General features: G+C 44.3%; 2 protein-coding genes across 2 annotated transcripts in view; one reads left to right on the top strand and one right to left on the bottom strand.

Annotated features, from left to right (window-relative positions):
- The window catches only part of eif3ba (eukaryotic translation initiation factor 3, subunit Ba), a 40,981-nt gene that overhangs the window by 20,372 nt on the left and 162 nt on the right, over positions 1-20,447 (top strand). The gene's annotated exons all lie outside the window — the stretch shown is intronic.
- Positions 93-15,007, bottom strand: LOC146237292 (NACHT, LRR and PYD domains-containing protein 3-like). The gene is made up of 11 exons (XM_084685898.1): positions 13,180-15,007; positions 9,430-9,545; positions 9,025-9,195; positions 8,426-8,575; positions 7,883-7,932; positions 6,931-7,451; positions 1,652-1,690; positions 1,151-1,257; positions 795-1,009; positions 448-683; positions 93-253 (listed from the first exon to the last, which is right to left on the bottom strand). Exons 1-11 carry the CDS (start codon positions 14,848-14,850, stop codon positions 119-121), a joined length of 3,411 nt encoding a protein of 1,136 aa, XP_084542024.1. The 5' UTR covers positions 14,851-15,007; the 3' UTR covers positions 93-118.

Raw genomic sequence — 20,447 nt, 5'->3', positions numbered from 1 at the left:
CCATAAGACAATAATCAGACTTTACATTTGGTGTTATTGTATGTGCGTCTGGGGGGTCCGTAGAGAGGGTGTATTCCTGGTTTGGGGTCAGTAGAGAGGGTGTATTACTGGTTTGGGGTCAGTAGAGAGGGTGTATTCCTGGTTTGGGGTCAGTAGAGAGGGTGTATTCCTGGTTTGGGGTCAGTTTGCACTGAGACACTGTCTCGATGTACCTCTCTTTATATCCGTTCCTCCTCCTCCTCTCGTGCTGCACCTGTTCAGGCCCAGCAGTGGACAGTACGGGAGGACAACACATTGAAATGTTGGCGCTATTTAGTTCCAAACCATTGGTCATCCATTACAGAACCAAGTATGAGAAGGAAAATAAGTTAGCTCTCTAGGCTGACAAAGACCTGAAGTGATTCTGTATTTCACCTGGTTTACCGTACTGGGCCTTCACCCGCTCACCTCTTGGATGACGACATTACTTGGAAGCAACAACACATTCAGGATGGATCTTGTCTCGTTGACAAGCGGTGGCCGGTAGAACAACAGCACAAGAGCATTTATCGGGGAGATGGGAGCTCTCTCCCTATCTGTGTTGCCGAAGGCAGAGAATCCAGTCATGTTTATGATGACGTGTGAGTCTGTGATGGTCACAGGAGGAATAAACTCCAAGCCAGACAGGAAGTCACATCCACCCTCTGGGAAGAAGGATTGGAGAAATTGTTGTGAAAATATTGATGCTGTAAAGGTGATTATGAGGATGTTGTGGATGACTGGTTATTGTAATTCTTCAGTCCCACATCACTCACCTGAGTGAATCTGACAGTGAGGGAGGTGTAGTTGACAGACAGACTCCTGAAGGCATTCGATGTTGAACAGGGGTCCTGCAGGCCTCCTGCCATGCTGGGCCAGAAGCCTCCTGTCCCAAGAGACTGTCCTGTAGAGCACCTCCCCCTCTCTCTCCATCTTAAACACCAGGCCTGTTGTGCTGCACTGGAACACACCTGCATGGGGGCACTGGAGCCTGTGGAGCACAGAGTTAAGAACTCAAACTCAAAGACAGACTATTAAAAATTAAAGACTGCAGTTGTTTCTGTGAGGCCTTTTAACAGACCAGCCTTCACATACTGTCCCCCTTTCACTCCAAACCCCTTTAGAAACCTACTGGTATGTTGTTCTCTTCTCATGGACAATCAGCTCTGGTTTAAACTCCTGGTTTAAAATGACCTTAAGGTAAAAACATAGACAGTATATTGTTATCGATGTACCAATATAAATTGTGTCAGTAGTAAATGTTTATTAAAATTTTAAATAACTGGGGGAAAAAAGTGGTCCAGGAGTTACTGTCAGACCGGCCCACTCAATACACAGCGCGTTGCCCAATCAATGCATTGCACGTATTGACCAGTCAGTGGCCTACTTGTAAAAATATCCATACACTTAACATTATTTTGGATGATTACAAAGAAATTACATCATATGTTTTGTTTTTTTTAAGAACATTGGATCACCTGAGAAGAGATTGAGAAGAGCGAAATAAAGAAAAGGAGCAGAGGCAGAAAAAAGAGGTAGAGAAAGAAAGAGAAGACGAGAGAGATAATATCTAATTCAAAACCTAGTTTGCGTCTCACTGACTGTACTGTAGTAGGCTATATCATCTGTTTACCTGAGGGTGTAGGTGTGGGATCTGGGATTGGATCGACACCTAGAGGGGAAACCATGGATTCACATGGCGTTTCAGGTTTTTATAGCCAGAAAAGGAAAAACATTATATGTTTCATGTTGAGAGGTTCATATACAGTAGGGGAAAGTGGGGTGATTTGTGCCAGCGGGGAAGTTGTGCCACCCCCTGTTTCTAGGGAACCATAGAAGAAATTGGTCCAGGTGTGTTTCTTAACACATGTCGACTGCTAGCCTAATTATTTTCATATAGACGCAAAGTCAGGATATACAGACGTGGACAAAATTGTTGGTACCCCTCAGTCAATGAAAGAAAAACTCACAATTTTCACAGAAAAAACTTTAATCTGACAAAAGTAATAATAGATAAAAATTCTATGAATGTTAACCAATGAAAGTCAGACATTGCTTTTCAACCATGCTTCAACGGAATTATTAAAAAAAATAAACTCATGGAACAGGCCTAGACAAAAATGATGGTACCCCTAACTTAATATTTTGTTGCACAACCTTTTGAGGCAATCACTGCAATCAGACGATTCCTGTAACTGTCAATGAGACGTCTGCACCTCTCAGCAGGTATTTTGGCCCACTCCTCATGAGCAAACTGCTCCAGTTGTTTCCGGTTTGAAGGGTGTCTTTTCCAGACTGCATGTTTCAGCTCCTTCCAAAGATGCTCAATAGGATTGAGGTCAGGGCTCATAGAAGGCCACTTTAGAATAGTCCAATGTTTTCCTCTTAGCCATTCTTGGGTTTTTTAGCTGTATGTTTTGGGTCATTGTCCTGTTGCAAGACCCATGACCTGCGACTGAGACACCTGACACTGGCCAGCACATTTCTCTCTAGAATCCCTTGATAGTCTTCAGATTTCAATGGTGTCCTCCTTGGTCGTCTCCCATGTAGTCCACTTTGGCTCAAACAATGACGGATGGTGCGATCTGACACTGCTGTTCCTTGAGCATGAAGTTCACCTTGGATCTCTTTGGAAGTCTTTCTGGGCTCTTTTGTTACCATTCGGATTATCCGTCTCTTTGATTTTTCATCAATTTTCCTCCTGCGGCCACGTCCAGGGGGGTTGGCTACAGTCCCATGGATCTTAAATTTCTGAATAATATGTGCAACTGTAGTCACAGGAACATCTAGCTGCTTGGAGATGGTCTTATAGCCTTTACCTTTATCATGCTTGTCTATAATTTTCTTTCTAATCTCCTGAGACAACTCTTTCCTTCGCTTCCTCTGGTCCATGTTGAGTGTGGTGCAGACCATGTCACCAGACAACACAGTGACTACCTAGAGGCCTATATATAGGCCCACTGACTGATTACAAGATTGTAGACACATGTGATGCTAATTAGTGGACACAACTTGAATTAACATGTCCCTTTGGTCACGTTATTTCAGTCTTTCATAGGGGTACCATCATTTTTGTCTAGGCCTGTTCCATGAGTTTATTTTTTTAAATAATTCCGTTGAAGCATGGTTGAAAAGCAATGTCTGACTTTCATTGGTTAACATTCATAGAATTTTTATTTATTATTACTTTTGTCAGATTAAAGTTTTTTCTGTGAAAATTGTGAGTTTTTCTTTCATTGACTGAGGGGTACCAACAATTTTGTCCACGTCTGTAGCTTCCAAGCTCCAGGTTTTTTTTATTGAAACAGTAAAACTGAAAGTAATACAAAATGGTTTTACAATTGTGTTATACATTTGCAATCCAATTTGATCGAATAAAGGTACAATAGTCTCTTGAGGTCCTTAGTAACATTTTACTGAAATAGCTAGATATCATTAAGATTAGATTACTAAAACCTATCATACAATTGTAATTAACCGAAAGTATAGTAATAGCGCTAGAGATGTATATTGGACTGGATGCGTTATGAGTAGAGAAGAAAACGTTTTTATCCTGCATCCCATACACTGATCGACTACAGGTTTTATTATCATGCCAACAATCACACGTGATAGCCAACAAGTCATTAACTCACATACAATTCACAGTTATGGCAACAACGACAACAACACAACTTATAGTTACTAATATCGATACATCATCCACTGACAAACCTAATCTACAGAACAACGACTCTCAACTCAAACATAAATGCAACATTAATTAAACATGAAACAAGTATGTGAATTGCGCCACCCACAATCCTTTGCGCCAACAGCGCGAGTTAACACGCGACCAATCCGTGGATCGCTACAGTATTTATGAATGATACTTACAGACGATGCGTTGTAAGGAATTAACATACATACAAGGATCAATATTGTTTAGGATTAAGAGAGTAGTTTTGTTGTTTGTATCAGAGCCTGTTTAAGGAGAGCCTTGCCACTCCCTATTAAGCAAGCCTGGCTCTGCCCTCCTACTTGAGCTTAAATTTGAAGTCGGTTTTCAGAAACACATTTTTTGTAGGTCCAATAAGCGAAAAGAGGGAGTGGCTGAGAACGATGACGTTAATGTCGTGCACTAGTTTGAGTAGTTCAGTAATGGCGGCGGAGAAAGATGCGAGCGAAACTACCCAGTTAGCACACATACGTCTCCAAGACGTCTCGGAAACATCGTAACATCTTAAACACATCGCGTTCCATTTGAAACATCTTATTTTGATCTTATGAAGGTCGTTGTTGCGATGTGTTTGGATTCTACGTCGGGAAAAGGTCGGCAACGTCTTACATACGTCGTGTACCATTTGAAACATTTTTTCAATTGTGTTTTGATCGGTTTGAGAGATCCTATCCCCGAGATGGTCGGTGACACCGGGGTGCAGACGGCTAAACATATGCATCAAGAGTAGACTAGACATAGGCCTACAAGTTAAAATATAGATTAGGAAAAACCGAAGGACTATAGTTCACTACACATATAGGCTACTGTTACATATTTTAACAAACAATTATTACTTAACTTTGAATATCCTTTTAATCTATCATTCTTTATGAGCGACATAGCAAAGTACAAAATCCCACGCACTCTAGTAGTTATTCAACTGGTACTGTGATTAAAATCTGTGTTTTTGGATAGTTTCATTTTAAGGAACATCACACTACAGACGCCACAGTTCTCCCTTAATGAACGTGATTGTCAGACTTCGATAGTCAATACCATACAAGTAGATAGCACATTAACTAGGGCAATAGCAAGAACATTTTTTATGAAGGTCAGCTTTCATCAATGAGCCTTTATATAGTAATCGTTTTTGATAGTCGTTATTTAGATATAAATGAATAAATACAGTAGCTTGTTTTTGTACTTTTAACTTAGAATAGTTTGATATTACAGTAGTGTTTGTATATGTAGTTAAATCAATCGTTTTCTATTAGTGTTTTTAGTTTCGTTTTCTATTAGTGTTTTTAGTGTAGATTATATTGTAGTTTAAAATTTGTTTTAGCGTTAGAGTTGACGCTAGGTTTGTACGGTAGCCTACTACACTGCTGACCAAGACCAACACATTTTGTCAGGTAGGCTACACGTGATGTATGTTGTACATGTTAATCTAAGTATTCACGGTTGATGTGGATATGAACGTTCAAGTTATGAATCTAATTTTTCTTACTATAACCATTTAATAAAGTCAGGTTCCCTATGCTAAGGACAGTTGAATAACCTCGGAGCTAACGGCTCAAATCAAACGCAATTGCGCGAGCGAATGAACAAGCTAGAGCTAGCGAGCTGGCTGTCAATGTTGGAGCTAAGTACTCACTCAGCCTTACATTACTGGCGGTTAACTTTCAAATACACGACATAATGGTAACTGATAAACGAATATTATGTGACAATTACAGCATTAATCCATATCCTTCTGTATGAGATAAACAACTTGCCTCTGTCTCGAGTGTTATGGATGATTACCCTCGTTCAAGTTAATTCCTCGACTGGTGCAGACAGCTGCTGGCTACTGCTGCTCAGCACATTGCGAGGTTGTCTGTTTAGTGTGTGCGCCTGGGAACGCCTCGGGGTCCCCCAGGAAGAGCTGGTGGAAGTGGCCGGGGAGAGGGAAGTCTGGGCCTCCCTGCTTAGGTTGCTGCCCCCGCGACCCGACCCCCGGACAAGCGGTAGATAATGACGACGACGACTATAAAGATGAAGCACTAATTGCAAGACGCACACTTCGACACCAACCCTACGTAATGCAGAAACCGAGCAAGATTGGAGTGGGATTTTCCTATATATGTAGCCTGCAGAACTATATATATTTACAAGATGTACTCCGGCATTTCTCGAAGGTGCTGCTTCCATGCTCCGTCGGACAGAAAGAAAAAGTGAACGACCAAGATGCACCGCGTTACTACTTGGCTCGTGACACCGCCACCTAGTGGCTGAAATAAATAACTGAAAATGTACCTTCTTTCAGGTTTATAACACAAAATATACTTTATGTACCCAGAAATGTGATGGGGATGTTACACCAAATTCACCACCCGGCTACATATAATAGGCTCTATGCATTATATCACCTCCAAATTTAATTTAATTAAAACCTTGTCTAGTTTACCGACCTACCGAAATGAGAACTTATCTGTCTCGCTTCCCGTCATCATAATTATCATAATTGGTATCTGGTTCTGCTATTCAATTGTTCATATATTGGTTGGCATCGATTGCGTTAAATACTTTTTAATGTATTTAATTTATAAGCATGAGCTTCAGCCTACACCTGTTACAACCCAATGCATTTACCTCTTTAAAATCCATTAATCTCAAATTTTCTCTGGCCCATGGGTGGTGCAGGCACAAGGCAAAATGTTCCTCATTGTGGAATTTGTGGACGAGAAGAGTCCCACTTGCAATTAGGAAAGCAACAGGAACGCAAGTTATGTCCAAGCGAAAAGCAACCGGTGCATCGGTGCAACATGATACCAGTAAGATGAGCAGTGGAATTGTTCTCCACTGGATCTAACAGTGTGCACACTAAGCAAGGTTAATTACTATAATTATTTAAATCCGAGGATGTCTGTTATGGCAAGCCGTTTTATCATTCACTCTCATGGCCTCGCTTTAAAGTCACTTTAAGTAAAAACTGCCACAACACACCCCACTCTCCCCTATATATTACACATCGTATTTATCCATCTTTCCTTAATACAATGTTGGAAACAGCAATGAACATGGACTATAAACTGATAGTGTGCACAACTGTATATATAGTTAATAAATATCTATAGAAAACTATGTCATTGTGTAATTGGGCAATAGGTTCTGGTATGTGATGTTGTGTGTGTGCACCAGGAGCGGGGAGGTTTCCATCAAGCAGGAACTACCTGGCACAGGGTCACTGAGGAGGATGAGTACTTATAAAACCCAAACGCTGGGTAGAGGGGCTCAGAGAAGGTGGTGTTGAACGTGTACACGCGGGTCATTGTGTCAGAGGAGATGCTGTAGAAGGACAGAACACCAGCTGGCCAGTCCAGGTAAACTCCTACTCGGGAGTCGCTCATAGATATTAAAGTGAGTTCTTGATTGTGATGAACAAACTGTCTTAAAAAAGACAAACCCAGACACCAGGATCTGTCGTTGTGTCCAAGTGTACAGGCAGGACTCCTCCCTTTCCTCCCGATGCTTCTATACGTCACTCCTACCAGAACATACCCCTCCTCCTTAACCTCCCAGTAATGGCGTCCAGTCAGACCCTCTCTACACAGCACCTGCTGCTCTTCATCAAACCTCTCAGGGTGATCAGGATACGGCTGGTCCTCTTCCACCCACATCATCCTCCTGTTGTCCTCAGACAGAGAGAGTTTTCTGTGAGCTGTGTTTGGGTCCAGTGTGAGATTACAGGCATCTATAGAACAGAGGAGAGAGGCTGGATCAGAACTGTGTGTCTGGATGTTCACATTTCCATCTTGTCAGTGAGTGAGAGGTTGTTTCTGTCAGATGGTCATGATTGATTTTCTGTCAGAGGATTCTGGGATTGAACCCAGTAAGAGTGCAAGCATTACTGATGAGCAACACAGTGACCAGGTATAGTTTAACTGCCTTTGTGTGTGTGTGAGAGAGAGTGAGAGTGAGAGTGAGAGAGAGAGAGAGAGAGAGAGAGAGAGAGAGAGAGAGAGAGAGAGAGAGAGAGAGTGTGAGAGTGAGAGAGAATGTGTCAGTGGATACATGTGTCAGTATGTACTGTATGTGTGTATCTCTAACCCCACTACACACACAAACACTATATCAACATCAAGTCTCAATGTTGGATGTACTGATGTACAAAACAACACTTACATTTCTTAAGCAGCTGTGGTTTCACCCAGATCTCCTCATTATGATCCACACTGTGGGAGACAGAGAGGAACAGACAGTGACACATCCACACACACAGCTGGTGTATGAAGAGTGATCAGGAACAGAGATGATTAACAAAGTAAAGGGACCTGGCTGTGTGTGAAGATTGACAGTAAGAACTAGATATCAGGACCTGACTGTTCTCAGACCAACATGACAAACACAGAGAATGTCAAAACACAAACAGCTTCTGTAACCAGGCGACCAGAACCTCAACAAATCATCATTCTATAATAATCAACTACTACTCAGCATTAAACATGGCATATGAAGAGGAATGTAGGGAGTCAGGTGGCTGAGCGGTTAGGGAGTCGGGCTAGTAATCTGAAGGTTACCAGTTCGATTCCCGGCTGTGCCAAAAATGACATTGTGTTCTTGGGCAAGGCACTTCACCCTACTTGCCTCGGGGACAATGTCCCTGTACTTACTGTAAGTCACTCTGGATAAGAGCTTCTGCTAAATGCCTAAATGTAATGTACTAACTTGAGTTTCTCCATTCTACAGAGTGGACCAGAGAGAACTGTGTCTCCTGGGTGATTGTAGCTCAGGTCCAACTCTCTCAGGTAGCGGTTTGAGCTGAGAGCTGAAGCCAGAGAAGCACAGCCTTCCTCTGTGACTCCACAGAACGACAGCCTGCAGAGAGAAGTCATCAGGACGTTACAACACTGCTGCCTTCTGCTGGTGGGTGTTGTTGACATCACTGGGTACATTGTTGACAGACATACTGTGCATTTACTTCAGTGTTTCCCCTACCATTATATTAGGGGGTCAATTGTAAAAAAAAAAAAAAAAACATAATACAAAAAGATTATATTAAAAAAAACTTTTTTTATATAGTGCCAGATCACAAAATCAGTCATTTAAGGTTACCTTTCCTATAAAACAGGTTTATAGCTTGCTCTTTTATTAAACACACTAAATGGCCTTATGTTATTTATCCTATTTACATGACGGCATGTCATTTCTGTCATTAACAAAAACACACACCCCCCTCCCAAAGCTGTAAACCTAGAGGAAACACTGTACTTCTTCAACATGTTCTATGTGTCCCTGTCTGGTTCCATGTGTGTCTGATCACTGACCTCAGGATCTCCAGTCTACAGTGTGGACTCTTCAGTCCATCAGAGAGCAGCTTCACTCCTGAATCCTGCAGGTTGTTGTGACTCAGGTCTAACTCTCTCAGGGGACAGTTTGAGCTGAGAGCTGAAGACAACTTTCTACAACTGTCCTCCGTCAGGTTACACCAGTTCAACCTAAATCAGACATGAGGAAACACATGACAACATGAAGATTAACTAGTAGACAGGAGTGATAATACAATTATATATTATACAAAAGTTAAAATGCATCTATAGTCAAACGTATTTTCAATGACAGGGTTACCATAACATGATCATGTTCATTATAACATCTTCTGCCTGTGACAGTCTATGTCCATCAATGTGTGCGGGGTTATTTAATGTGAAGACTCCTCTACAGGTACTGACCTCAGTGTCTCCAGTTTACAGTGTGGACCTCTCAGGGCAGGATAGACAATCCTCAAGTCACCATCAGTCACCTTAATCCTGTCCAGGTGCAGCTCTCTCAGAGGACAGTCTGGTGACTGGAGGGAGGAGGCCAGTGATGCACATTCGTCATGTCTAAGCTCCATGTAAATCAGTCTGTAAAAAACAGAACATTCATGAGCTGCAGTGTGGTGAAGTGGTTAAGACTGTTGACTGGAGGTCTCTTTGGCAGCCAGGATTCACATCACATCCAGGGTTCCTACAACTCTACAAACCAAAAAATTAAAAGTTAATCTTATTGTAATATTAATGTTATTTACTCCTTTGACTAAACTTAATGAGCGAAGCTAGTTCAGGCAGGGCAATTGGGCAGCGTGTGTCATCCGCTCACTACCACACCAGTGTTAGCCAGCACAAGCCCATCGGGCCATGTCTGATAAGACGGCATTAAAAGGCAGCGCGGATACACACACACACTCACCCCGGTTGTTGTATGATCAGTGATCACCCTCCACCATCCCCTTCTCCCCCTTGCTGTCTGTATGTTTTATTCATCATGGGGATTATATCTCTATTGCTGCCTCATACTTGCAGGGACGTGCACAGGGATTGGCTAAGGTTGCCTGGGCAACTGTCCATTTTCCCTCCTAGTGTCAGTGCCCCTCCGAGAAAAAATGAATAATAATACATTTAAATAGCTGCAGAATTTTTTGTAGACCAAGATTTAAAAAATCCCCACCCAAAACATTTCATTATTCACTTCCAATCGATAAGCCTATGGGCAACAAGAGTGGAAGTCGAAGGGGGAGGGGGTGTGCCCCCTACTCTGTTTACTCTGCTGTAGGCTACTGCACGCGAACGCCACCTGAAGGAGATATATGCTTCTGCGTTTTTCGAAAAACGGAGACATGGGAACGCCCTCGTCTCCTTGGAACGCCCTCTACGAGCTCTCCGTCAGCCCTTGGAGAGCCTCGGAGAGCTTGACGTGCACCTCCTGAATTTTCTAACGATCCGTCGTAGCTACGGAGAGCTACGGAGACTAGTGATGGGGGAAACAAAGCTTTTCGAAGCAACGAGCTATTTGACACAATTGTCTCGAAAAAGTATCGCTTTTTCGAAGCGTTCGATACATCTTCTCCATAGGGACATCTGCTGGTCAGTTTATGGTATGGCGACTGTATCGAGCGATGGAAGGACTCAAGTGACGTCAAGTCCTCGAGACGTCAGTCTCATAATCGTCATTGACAACTTGATAAATTAAGGTTATGTGACAAATGTTTCGATTTGCAAGTGTCAAAAATATGTTATCATATCTTGTTGTATTATAAACAACGTAACGTCTTTGCTAGGCTACTTTACGTTTATGATATTTATTTTTAGGGTTCTTATAACATTAATTACACATATTCCTCAACTGTGTATGGCATCGTGGTAAGAGCGCAGCCCCTCACTCAAATGTAGTGAGATCGCATCCCCTCACCCCGTTTTAGAAGAAGTATATGCTAAAAGAATATATTACTAGATGATAATGTAAGCTAGCGGGTAAGGTTTTGGAACATGCTTTTGCAACCGGGAAAGGGATGGCCACATTTGAAGGCTGGTAAAACTAAAGAAAGATGTAGGCTATGTGCTTATGTACACCTACTATCTCATATTTGTATCTATCTCTGTCTATCTAGCTCCGGCAATCTACCTGTATCTCTGGTTCTGTCATTGAATGTAGTGTCCTTAAATAGGCCTATGTCTCCTCTTTATAACCTACGAATATTAGTGATGTCTGATGTCTTGTAAGCGTTAGAAAAAAACGCCGTTTGTCTCAGCTGCTCGCATCGGACGTCACTTCGACACTTCGACTCTGATCACGTGGTTTTTGGCCATTTGAAGCTACGCTCGACACGTTTGTATCGGTACAAATTGTTTCGAAAGGTCGATACCGCTTCGTGAGCACGGTATCGAGCGTAACATCACTAACGGAGACCCCCTTGGCTGTGATTGGTCAGTATTAAGAACCACTTGTGTCAGGGGCGGGGTTGCCGTGATAAACAGGACAAATCGTTAGACCGCCATTGCTGTACGTTTTTACAATTCATATTTCAGCTAAACGGTACATGTAAATCAGCATCTGAATTCAAATGTGACGAGAAATGGGCAGCGTAGTTGCTGAAAATGTGCATATTTTATTGATGAAAAGGTTCATTTGTAAATTTGCTCCGACTTCTCTGTAACCTAGGTAAATAAACACTCGACGACGTCTTACAAAAAATCATTGCGCCACCTACTCTTCTGGCGGTGAATTGTTTTCAGCACCCACAGCCTACGGAGAACCATATACGCAGTCTATCCGTCCGTATCCGTGCGTATTCGTGCGCCCGCCCATCCCTAAACGGAGACGCAGAAGCATAGTTCCGCCATGAGCCTGCATTCTTCTTAAGAGATGGTCACGGTTGTTTTCTTCTGTGTCCATGAAAAAACTGCGTTGACGTCGCCAGAAAAGGTCAGTTTTAAGTTGTAGAAATGTATAACAAACGAACAATCATCATCAAGTATGAAATGAATTAAAATCTTCCTAAATACAGGCTTAGTTTGCCACGTTTAGCCTAAATAATCAGACGGCTAGCTTGCCTACCATCAGAAGAATATTGCAGGGAATTTTGGCCAAAAATGTTGGGCCACACAGTTCGCTGTTTCTCATTCCACAAATACACGATCCTTACAAGTTGTACCTCGTTGTAAAGGTGACTTAGCAGTCTTTCCAACGATATTAAATACAATACCAATTGGTATTATTGCGGCGGAGGAATAATCGACCGAAATAACGTTTCCGAACTTTTTTTGAGGGGTTTTCACGGCGCGTCATCAGACCGGAAGTCGTCATATTGGAGGCACTCCGCATCACAACAAAGCACAGGCACTGACGTAAATACCGAACGTCCTCAATGAAAATTGTTAATTGTTTCCGTGTTTCAGGTTGTACCAATAGGACAGATCGAGAAAAACATTTGCAATATTATCGACTTCCAAAAGTTATTAAAAACCAGGGAGAGGAATGTCAGAGATTATCAAACTAAAGGAGGCGCTTGTGGTTGGCAATGCTCAACCAAGATCTACCAGGGAAAAAACACGATTGAGAGTCACTTGGCTACACCTTGAGTATCGCAATGATATCATGCAGTTAAGGTTAGGTGGGTTAATGACGTTATTGCATTACTTACTTTTGCCTTCGGGATATGCGACTGAAGAAAGAATCACCGGGTCGTCACGGATACAAGAGGGAGCTAACTCGTAGGGGATCTGCACCGCCAATAAATCGTAATTTCTCGAAATATAGCGCATTTTCTTGTGGTCCAAGTCCTTCCCTATATGCATTTGCATCTTGGACGCGTTTTGATGAGCTTTTCGGTTGTTTAGACATGGCTACATTCACTTAAAGTATCTAAAGCGCATAATACTCCATTGTACTCCGTTCAGTTTTTTACAGAGTGCCTCCACAATGGCCGTACATCCGGGTTACCGCCCAGAACGTGACGTCGGTGAAAACCTCACAATTTAATAAACACATTTATAAATATACAAAATGTATTTTTATAGGTTTAACATTAATAGGATTTTTGGACTGTTTCCTATAGTTTTTGACAATGTTTAAAGTGATTAGGCCGAGGAAGATTTAATTACCAGTGTAAAACTCCAAACAAAAATTAATAATTCAATATGTGAGTTTGAGATGAATACCTACACAGTTTTTCTGCATTTCCTCACTGCTGGGAACAGTCTGCTCTTCCCCCACTCGTCTATGTTGTATTTACTCATGTCAATCTCATCCAGGTCACCTTGTGACATCAGAAGTGCATTAGCCAGCGCTGATAAGTGATCGTCTGAGAGAGCATCTTCATCATGATCTGGTGACATGAGGAACTGGTTAATGTCCTCATGTACTGAACTGTCTTTCATCTCAGTCAAGCAGAGGAAGAGATTGACGTGCCTCTCTGTTGAGATATTCTCCACGTCTGGCTTCCTGAGGTATTTCCTCATCTCCTCATCAGTTTCTGAGCTGTTCTCTGTCTGGGGCAGAAGGCCTTGTAAGAAAGTCTGGTTGGACTCCAGTGAGATGCCAAAAAGGAAGCGGAGGAACAGGTCCAGGTGTCCATTCTTACTCTGTAGAGCTTTATCCACGACTCTCTTCAGCAACTCATGCAGGGGCTGCTCTGCAGACACGTTCTCCAGGAAGGACTCCAGTGCACTGATGTTCTTGGTGACACAGCAGTAGAACACATAGAGAGCAGCGAGGAACTCCTGAAAGCTCAGGTGCACAAAGCAGTACACCTTCTTCTTATACAGCCCACGTTCTACCTTCAGGATTTCTGTGCACAGTCCACATTTCACTGCAGCTTCATCAACATCAATCCCACGTTTTTTTAGGTCCTCCGCATAGAATATTACACTCCCCTTCACCAGCTGTTCGAATGCTACCTGTCCTAGTTTCAGAATCAAGTCTTTTCTTAATTCTAAAACCTTCTCTTCATCCATGTTGGTTTCCTCCTGATACTTTTCGAATCCACGCTTCGTTTGAATGATCAGGAAGTGAATGTACATTTCAGTCAGACTTTGGGAGATATTTCCACTGTTGTTTTCTGTCAACATGTCTTCTAGGACCTTGGCGATAATCCAACACATGATAGGAATGTAACACATGATGTAAAGGCTCCTCGTTGTCCTGATGTGTTCGATGATTCTGTTGGCCAGGTCCTCATCATCAGAAAATCTCTTCCGGAAATATTCAAGCCTCTGTTCTTCTTGGAACCCTCGAACTTCTGTCTCCAGGTTGATGTTGACGGTTCTGCGGGGGATCTGACTGGCTGCTGCAGGTCGGGAGGTTATCCAGAGGAGAGCAGAGGGAAGCAGATTCTTCTTCATGATGTTGGTCAGAAGAACATCAACTGGACACTCCTTCATGACATCAGACACTCTCTCATTGTTTTGGAAATCCAGAGGACAGCTGCTTTCATCCATCCCATCCAAGATGAACAGAACTTTGTGGTTCTTAAACATCTGCACGTCTTCTAACTCTTCAAGCTCTGGATGAAATTCCTTCAGAAGACCATGAAGACTGAACTCACCTTTGATCAAATTCAGCTCTCGGAATGGAAGCACAAAGATGAAATCTATATCCTGATTGGATTTTCCTTCTGCCCAGTCTAGAATGAACATGTGCACTGAGATGGTTTTTCCAATGCCAGCGATGCCCTTTGTTAGCACAGTCAAGATCTTTCTCTGTTGTTCATCCTGGGGATTGAAGATGTCACTGTAGTGGACTGGCTTTTCTAAAGATGTTTTGCCTGTGGATGGATATACAGTCTGCATGATCTCATGTTCTTTATTGACCCCTTCACTCTCCCCTGTTGTCATGTAGAGTGGAATGAAGATGCTGTTGAGGAGAGTTGTCTCATCTTCTGTGGTTCCTTCAAAGACGTGTCTGAACTTCGTCTTCAAACTGTCTTGATGTTTCTTTTTACCTCTGAGTATGACTGTTAGGAGAATTTATTACCAAAACAATATGTTATATACAGTGTATTTAATCATGCATTTGTTTATATAAAAATGTACATTATTGTGCTTCCTGTAATACGTGCAGGATCTGGTCTGGACTTCTGCACACAGGAGAAATTCTACTCACTGTGGAATGAGACCGAGGGAGAGAGATAGAGAAGGAGGAAGGAGAGGTGGAAGAGAGGGGGAGAAGGGGAGAGATGGAGGAGGAGGAAGGAGAGGGGGAGGAGAGGGGGAGAAGGGGAGAGATGGAGGAGGAGGAGGGAGGAGAGGTGGAGGAGAGGGGGAGAAGGGGAATAGAGTAAAACATGTAAAGACAGTAAACAAGGAAGAGATGAGGAAGAAGGTGTCAAGAAGGACAAAGAGAATAAGAGACAGTTACTGTCAACACTTCGACTGCACTCATAGGATTAGTAACATACAGTATATCAATAAATATATAAATCATCTACAGAGTTACATCAGTTTCCTCACCTGTGAGAGATTGTGAACTGTTACAAAACTTTGCTGACTAAAACTGGATAGCGATTACTTTTGAATACATTAATGATACATAATACATACATTACAGACGAGTGGTGCTGTTTGTTTACAACTTCAAACACCATTCTTCTGCTACGACAGCAGTTCCTGATGTGGTGCGTCAGTTACTTACCTTTCAATGGAGGCGCTGCAGTGTGGGGAAGCATCTTCTGAAAGTAGGAGAGAAGAGACGAGCCTCATGACAATGACATCACACACAATTCATAACTTAAAATGTGATTGAAGGCCTAGCCTGAGGATGCTAGCACACAAACAGAACCTATGTTAGTTTGAAAAAATCTTTGCCACATGTTGTGGAGGGATAAACATGGAAGGATGGAGAGATGGAGAAGGATGGTGAGGGAGGAGGGGTGGTGAGGGGAGGTGAGGGGAGGAGGGGTGGTGAGGGGAGGAGGGGTGGTGAGGGAGGAGGGGTGATGAGGGGAGGAGGGGTGGTGAAGGAGGAGGGGTGGTGAGGGGAGGAGGGGTGATGAGGGGAGGAGGGGTGGTGAGGGGAGGAGGGGTGGTGAGGGGAGGAGGGGAGGTGAGGGGAGGAGGGGTGGTGAGAGGGGGAGGTGAGGGGAGGAGGGGTGGTGAGGGGAGGTGAGGGGTGGTGAGGGGAGGAGGGGTGGTGAGGGGAGGAGGGGTGGTGAGGGGAGGAGGAGTAGGGAGGGTAGGAGGGGTGGTTAGGGGAGGAGGGGTGGTGAGGGGAGGAGGGGAGGTGAGGGGAGGAGGGGTGGTGAGAGGAGGAGGGGAGGTGAGGGGAGGAGGGGTGGTGAGGGGAGGAGGGGTGATGAGAGGAGGAGGGGAGGTGAGGGGAGGAGGGGTGGTGAGGGGTGGTGTGGGGAAGAGGGGTGGTGAGAGGAGGAGGGGAGGTGAGGGGTGGTGAGGGGTTGAAGTTCTACCCGTCCTCTGAGCCTGTGCTGGAGCTGTCGTTGTCGTGGTGATGTTAACTGAGCCCTGGATGATTGTGTGTCTGAAGTGAGGAGCTGAGATTATGCTCCCAGACTGAGCATGGTTGGAGGTTGTCTCACGTTCTCTCTTTTTCTGGGCATTTGTATTTTTTCTGTTCCACTCATCCTTCCCCTCTTCTCTTTTCTCTCTGGACTCATCCTCATTTTTCTCCCCCCCTTCCCCCTTCTCTCCTGTCTCCATCTCTATTCTCTCATCCAGTAACAGACTTCTTCTGAGAGCTGTGTTGAGGATGATCTCTTCTCTCCTCCTCCTCTCTTCAGCATCTCCCTCCTCACCCCATCTACATTTGGAACAACTGCCTCCCATGACCTGGTCTTCTCAATGCACACACCCTTCATCTATTCACTTACTCCCTCTCTCTTTCTCCCCCTCTGTCTCTCTTTTATCTTTGTATTTTTGTATATATCTTTCTCTCTGATGGAGGAACTTGTTGAAGACCTGTTGAAGATAAAACCACAGATGAGTTCTCCTGTCCAGCCTAAAGATGTTTTCAGTAACCCTGAATTACAGAGGATCCATCTTCAAATGAATCACTGTAGTACTTCTAACCGTGAATCACAGAGGATCAACCTTCAAATGAATCACTGTAGTACTTCTAACCCAGACAAACAGGCTTCAAACACAACAACCTCTGATGGTGTGTCACACACACATAATAACACAAATAACTACATGTTATGGTATATGACACCTCAAATAAACACAAGCCCACTTTCTCTCCCTTGTCTTTCACTCATAGTCTCTGTTCATACCCCTCTCTCCACCCCTCTCTCTCTCTCTCCAGAACCTGTCAGGTAACATAGCGAAACCACACCCATCCAGCTGGCTTGTGTCTCATGTTTTCACCTGATAAGAATCTACTCGAAACTGTAGAGTTTCGAAGACGCATTGTTAGTGTTAGACCATGTGACGTCTACAGATCAAGTCTAAAGGTATCTTCCTCTGAGCCAATAGGGAGGCAGAGCCAGGCTCTGTTCTAAAGGTATCTTCCTCTGAGCCAATAGGGAGGCAGAGCCAGGCTGTGCTGAGACTGTTTTTTGTTTATTGTATGAAGGAATATGTGTGTTGTGTATATATTATTATGTTGTGTCTCTGATGTGTTGAACGAACGAGGCCCGGGCTCACTGCGAGCATGCATGCACGGCGCCCTTCCGACGCCCTCACCTATCTCGCGCGTGACCCACGCGCTCGGGGTCTCTCGAATTTGCATAGGTTACGGTGTTGCGCTGGGCTTTGAATACAACATCAAGAGATCTTTATTACAGCAAATGTTTTTGGCCTTCCATGGCAAACATCACTCTTTGTCGATCACTTATTCCTTTGTTATATTTCCCTCCCAGTTAACAGTTCCATACAGACAAAACGATCAAGAGCTCTCTTCTCGCTCTTATTCCACTCGTTATCTCTAGGACACAACATCGCACCTATTGGTTTTGAGAGAGAGTGAGCCTGAACAGCTGAACACTTCCCTCGTGAGATCCGGGTCACAGCACCAATGTAACGGGTATGCAACGGACGTGGTCTTGCTCCGCCAGGGCCGTCGTTCGCTGCCATCGGGAGTTGAACCTGCCACCTCTGGACTGCCAAGCGCAACCACTACCAGCTACGCCAAAGAAAAGCTAGCTAGTCATTGACGCGGGTGGCCCATTACGTACCTGAGGAGTGAGTTTCACCGATTCACATCGGTTACATATGCAGGCAGTTTCTAAGAATTCATACGCAAACAGTGTCTAGCTCTCATACAGAGGCCTCCTATCTGAAACCTTCCGCAATACGGTTTAACACATCTTATCTTAGATGCACATCAGCAAGCAGTTGCTAATTCATAACAAAATGGAAAAGAGTTCTAAAACATATTGCAAGCTTTTGCTAATCCATCCTGTCTCAATACACATATGGAAGCAAGTTCTAACACATCCTATGCAAATACACATATTATCTAGTAAGCATTTCTATTCATCATTTCTCCAAGGTGCATTCAAACAAAGGAGCCTTAAGGATCCTTTGACAGATGGTAAAGTATATGTCTATAACGTGTGTGAAATGTATGTAATAGTAGAATATATGAGATATATGAATGCAATAGTAGAGTATATAAGATATATAGTATGTATATTTAGTGTATAAAGATCCTTACCTCGGCTGAGTCCTGGTTGTCTCACCAACTGTCTGACTGTTACTGAGGACAAGGAAATACATCTGATAAAAAGACACCTACATATTTACATGTAGTTTGACCGCCCATCTACCACACGTCCTCTCGTGATGCCACAACAAATACACACACACACCTACACACACAGTTACACACACCTGCACACACACACACACAAAGAGATATAAATCTCACACAGATAACCGACATTCTTCTCTTGAATTCTATAACAAAGAAAGAATAATGTGAGACTTCTATTTCCCCTCTGTTTGATTGCGATATCAAGACGAAATCCTTTTTGATTCCAAGTGGTTTGCACGCGCTCCCGCAAGGGGGTGCCTCTCAAGTAAGCCGTGCATCTGATCGCACAACACCTGTTTGGAGGGGCCTGAGCAGGGAGGGACTGAGGAGAGAGGGACTGAGGAGAGAGGGGCCTGAGGAGGGAGGGGCCTGAGGAGAGAGGGGCCTGAGGAGAGAGGGGCTTGAGGAGGGAGGGGCCTGAGGAGGGAGGGGCCTGAGGAGGGAGGGAACTGAGGAGGGAGGGGCCTGAGGAGGGAGGGGCCTGAGGAGGGAGGGGCCTGAGGAGGGAGGGGCCTGAGGAGGGAGGGGCCTGAGGAGGGAGGGAACTGAGGAGGGAGGGGCCTGAGGAGGGAGGGGCCTGAGGAGGGAGGGGCCTGAGGAGGGAGGGAACTGAGGAGGGAGGGGCCTGAGGAGGGAGGGAACTGAGGAGGGAGGGGCCTGAGGAGGGAGGGGCCTGAGGAGGGAGGGGCCTGAGGAGGGAGGGGCCTGAGGAGGGAGGGGCCTGAGGAGGGAGGGGCCTGAGGAGGGAGGGAACTGAGGAGGGAGGGAACTGAGGAGGGAGGGGCCTGAGGAGGGAGGGGCCTGAGGAGGGAGGGGCCTGAGGAGGGAGGGGCCTGAGGAGGGAGGGAACTGAGGAGGGAGGGGCCTGAGGAGGGAGGGGCCTGAGGAGGGAGGGGCCTGAGGAGGGAGGGGCCTGAGGAGGGAGGGGCCTGAGGAGGGAGGGAACTGAGGAGGGAGGGGCCTGAGGAGGGAGGGGCCTGAGGAGGGAGGGGCCTGAGGAGGGAGGGGCCTGAGGAGGGAGGGAACTGAGGAGGGAGGGGCCTGAGGAGGGAGGGGCCTGAGGAGGGAGGGGCCTGAGGAGGGAGGGGCCTGAGGAGGGAGGGGCCTGAGGAGAGAGGCTAAAAGTTGAAGACAGGATGATTGCTGCACTTCTTTTGTCAACATGGCGCCTCTTGCAGTCTAAAACACCAGCTGATCAGTATAGGCAACTAAATAAAAATGTAGCCTCACATAGCTATGCCACTAGATGAGCAATAGAAGGTAGGTTTTCACTCCCCAGAGCAAATACCAATTTTCTTATACGAACTGTGGGATACAGAGCCATGAAGTCATGGAACCTACTACCGACGGAAATTATAAACACGTAAATGTATGTTCAAAAAGCAAATAATGAAACACTTGGGTACAGCGTACTTGTGACACCAGATGCTGATATACTGTACAGAAATGTGTAGTACTATCTTACATGGTTTGCAGTTTACGCTTCTATGGAATTGGATATGTCAGTGTTTTATATCATGACAAAGGTAAAATTGCATAACCACTAGGTACATTTTGTATATTTGTAATGTAAATTTGTATGATCATTATTTTTATGTATTTTAACTTTTGATACTTGTAATGTAATGTCCCTCATATACGCACACACACTTTAATATCATCTACCTAAACTCACAAACATTCATAGGTAGAAGACTAATTTGTACCTTTTTGGGCTGATATT

The sequence above is a fragment of the Hypomesus nipponensis genome, chromosome 21 (assembly GCF_054491055.1).
Source record: "Hypomesus nipponensis isolate SF chromosome 21, ASM5449105v1, whole genome shotgun sequence".
Lineage (NCBI taxonomy): Eukaryota > Metazoa > Chordata > Actinopteri > Osmeriformes > Osmeridae > Hypomesus > Hypomesus nipponensis.
This window is presented reverse-complemented; position numbering and strand designations above follow the sequence as displayed.

Bases quoted from the DNA above. Each gene is read 5' to 3' on its own strand.
- LOC146237292 (XM_084685898.1), bottom strand. From the start codon at position 14,850: ATGACAACAGGGGAGAGTGAAGGGGTCAATAAAGAACATGAGATCATG. The intron at 1,010-1,150 runs GTAGGTTTCTAA...TGTGCTCCACAG, and splicing joins GAGAAGAGAACAACATACCA to GCTCCAGTGCCCCCATGCAG. The intron at 684-794 runs GTGAGTGATGTG...CCTTCTTCCCAG, and splicing joins TCACTGTCAGATTCACTCAG to AGGGTGGATGTGACTTCCTG.